Source organism: Pterocles gutturalis, unplaced genomic scaffold (genome assembly GCF_000699245.1).
Source record: "Pterocles gutturalis isolate BGI_N339 unplaced genomic scaffold, ASM69924v1 scaffold25978, whole genome shotgun sequence".
NCBI classification, from domain to species: Eukaryota; Metazoa; Chordata; class Aves; order Pterocliformes; family Pteroclidae; genus Pterocles; species Pterocles gutturalis.
In genome coordinates this window covers 2,777-6,106 of record NW_010123761.1, presented here as the reverse complement: position 1 = coordinate 6,106, position 3,330 = coordinate 2,777, and the positions used below count along the sequence as shown (strand labels likewise).

The 3,330-nt window shown below is 42.1% G+C and overlaps 1 protein-coding gene across 2 annotated transcripts in view; it reads right to left on the bottom strand.

Annotated features, from left to right (window-relative positions):
• FAM120A (family with sequence similarity 120A) overlaps positions 1 to 798 on the bottom strand; it is a 48,166-nt gene extending 47,368 nt beyond the window's left edge. The window contains exon 1 of one of the 2 annotated variants that reach the window (XM_010078049.1): positions 535 to 798. In XM_010078049.1, the coding sequence (XP_010076351.1) occupies positions 535 to 601 (67 nt within the window). In that variant the 5' untranslated portion in view covers positions 602 to 798. The remainder of the gene's footprint in view (positions 1 to 534) is intronic. The other variant, XM_010078050.1, reaches the window with a different exon arrangement.
• Between the last annotated feature and the right edge of the window lie 2,532 nt (positions 799 to 3,330).

The window sequence follows — 3,330 nt, the reverse complement described above, 5'->3', positions numbered from 1 at the left end:
GAATGCTAAGAAATTATCCAAACAAAACTAATGGAATGGTAAGATGCTGGTTGCCTGTGCTTCCAGAGAAGCGGAGTTTCACTCAATTCTAGAGCATAATAGATCTCTGGTGCAGCTGACATGCTGTTGTATTTGTCCAGTACTCATCTCTGAGGGGGAAAAAAGCACCTGCAAACAACAAATCTTCACTACACGTATGGTAGAATAGGGAACAGGACAGAAGTACACTTTCCCAGTCTGGAAAGGGTATTATTAAAACTAGACCCTCACGTGCTACCTAAGACCAAAACCAGTAGTATTACAATTGTTCCTATTCCCCCCCACCCACTGAAAAGAATTTGGCTAGGCAGAGCTTTGCAGAATTCTTACTTTCTGCTTTTGTTTCTAGACCACAATTCACATTGCTTGCATGTCTCTAGGTCTTTCCCCAGGTACTTTGTCAAATTCCACACACATATTTTAAAACAGTTGATAGAAACTGAAATCATAAGTCTGACTAACAGCATCGAGGAGTTCTTTTATTACTTCACTTACCTAAAAGAGCAGCAAAAATAGGAAAGCGATTTGGATTCAGGTCCAGTTGCTTGGCAACTTCATGCATTAGGTATTGGCTTGTTGTGAGACTTTTCCCATTACGGCTCAGTTTTAGGGCATGGGCACTGAAATAGTAAGGGATGTTGCACAATGCATAATCGGAGTCATATGCAACCAAACCATGGAAACCTTTTTCTCTGCAGAAAGCAATTACTTCTTGATGATGATCCTCAATGCTCTGTGCAACCTACAGTGGAAGACAGAGTAATTAGCTACAGCATTCAATCGCAGCACTGATTTATCACACGTATTACGATATATTGGGTCTTTCTGAAACTATAGACATGCACTTGAAACACTTGCAGTATATTTGAAGTAATTAAAAAAAATCCTATGACACAGCACATACGGACAGGATGGAAGGAGTGGCCAGAAACACAATAAAAAGTTCTGGAAGCCTACACACCGCACTGGCGTTACATATGACTGAACTCATCTGAAGTAACTGTTTATTAGCAGAAACGCTCAAACTCTAAACATGTTACTGTACCAACACCCGTATGGGAAAAATCTTAAGGCTCTGGATGCTTAAGCAGTTCAGCAAGCCAAGATGCCCCCTTAAAAAGCAATCACATGATCACTTGAGAAGTCCTGCAGCCTTGTTTTGAAAGAAAGAAACATAACCTTAGATGAACAGAGGCAAGTTTCTTGACCTTTCAAATGTCTACCTTGCTGTGTTAAGCCAAATTTTTTCCTCTTTCCACTTTCAGCCTATTCGTGTATGCACAGCTGTCTCTGATGGTGCAAACTGCTTCAAGTTTATAGCCCAAACTTCACCTCTCAACTCACGTTGCCTAGCAAAGCACATATTTTAGGCTACAGCAATCAGATGACTGGAACAGACATGTTGTGCAGCGGGTACACTGGCCATTTCCTAACCTCGGAAACATAAAAGCAACCCTTTCTTATCAAGAAGATTAAACTAAAGCAAAAAAACCCATGATGACAGGTTAGTACCTAAGTGCTGCATTTCTACACTCCATCAGGAACCACTACAACTCCAGTTGGTGTACACATACACACAAACAAAGCCAGCCAAGTGCTTTTGGTGCCTAATGCTTTTACCATCTACACACCTAACAAACATTCAGTGACTCAGAAAACCCCACAGAAGTCAGGTGTTGGTATAACCTACCCTCACCAAGTGCTCAATTTTAATAACACAGACAGCAAGCTATCCCAAAATAGACCAGGACAAAACTATGAGCTTCAGTCTCCGCAGCACGCATGAGTAACTAATGTGTTAGTGCCAGTGATGCTACTTCTTTCCTCTGCAGAACACGAGCGAGGGTCCTACACCTCTGCAGTCCGCTCCAACGGCCCCGCAGTCAGCCCCCCAGCAGAGCTTTTGTCCAACAGCAAGTTTACAGTGACTCTTCCTTTCCGACTCCTGCCTTGCACTTTCTGAACCTGACACTGAATGACGGTCTTCCAGGGAGGTATGTAAAATTGTGCTTCTCCCACGTGGCTTCACAAGACGTTCCCTTTCAAGCAAAATCCCCAGCAGCTGCAGCTGAACAGCCAGCACCTCACTCTGAGCTATTCCTACCATCCATACCCAGCTCACTGAGCTCTCTCTACTCCTGAAGCTGCCACCTCATGGACTTCAGAAAATGTTACTTCTTCAGAAACACACCTGACGGACTGTATCAGAGTGGTTTTGAAATTTAATTTTGTTTGTGAGAAGAATGAGTGTATTCATTTTTCTAATAACTATGCTGTCATTTAGCATAATGTGTGCCTGCCATACACAGAATTGCAAGAGACCACAAACACCTCCGGAAAAATTGAAAGATATCAGATTTAAACAGGAGGGCATATTTCAAGGAGGGCAATTTAGGCTTTGCGACCCCCTCCCCCCAGTCTTTACATGCTTTAAATTAGGAAAATCCCCCAGATATTTTTTTTATTAAGGGCAGATAGATTTAAATTATGTATATGTACCTAAATTCAACATTTTTGCATGCATGACAACCACAGATCATCTGTAAAAAACAAAGCATGAACTCTCTTTGCAGTACTAGCTGTGACGTGGGCTTGCAGACAATGTAAGAGGAAACTCGGTGTGTGGCCTGCTCTGATCTCCTATAAACTATTTCCTCCACCTCTACAGCCTCCAGTTCCATCCCTCCCCATTGCACAGAGCTATGTGACACAGCAAGCGACGAGCATGGCACCGCAGTATGTTTAGGTAATACTAGAATCCGTGTTCAAAGAACTGAACAGTGACAGGGAGAAGAGCTGTATTTACCAAGGTACAGTTAACCCCCAACATCAAACTCTACCAAGGTGAGAATCAGAGAAATAGCTTCCAGCTCCCACAAAAGGAGAGAGTGCGAAGATGCAACTATAGCCAAGCAATGGGCACACTTCAAAATCAGCCTGGGGGGGTGGGGGAGGACGTGGGGGAAATGAGAGACAAGAGTTTGGAATAATTTTCAAGTCTAAATCTTGTATAAACATTAATGATGCTAGATCAGAAAGGGGGAATCCTGTCTGAGTAAACAGGCACATGCACGTTTAGATACTGAGAACAAAACAAAGTCTCACCAAAGTATTAAAGATATTAAGATCTCTACTGCTTAAATATTTAAATTTTAGCAAACCTGCTTTGCATAAAAGTTCCTTTTAAGAATTATTCCCCCCTTCCCCAAACAGAAAAATACCAGGTCATAATTAAGCTAAGAACCCACAGGATATTTGTTGTAACTTGGAGGAACCTGTTATTTTTACATC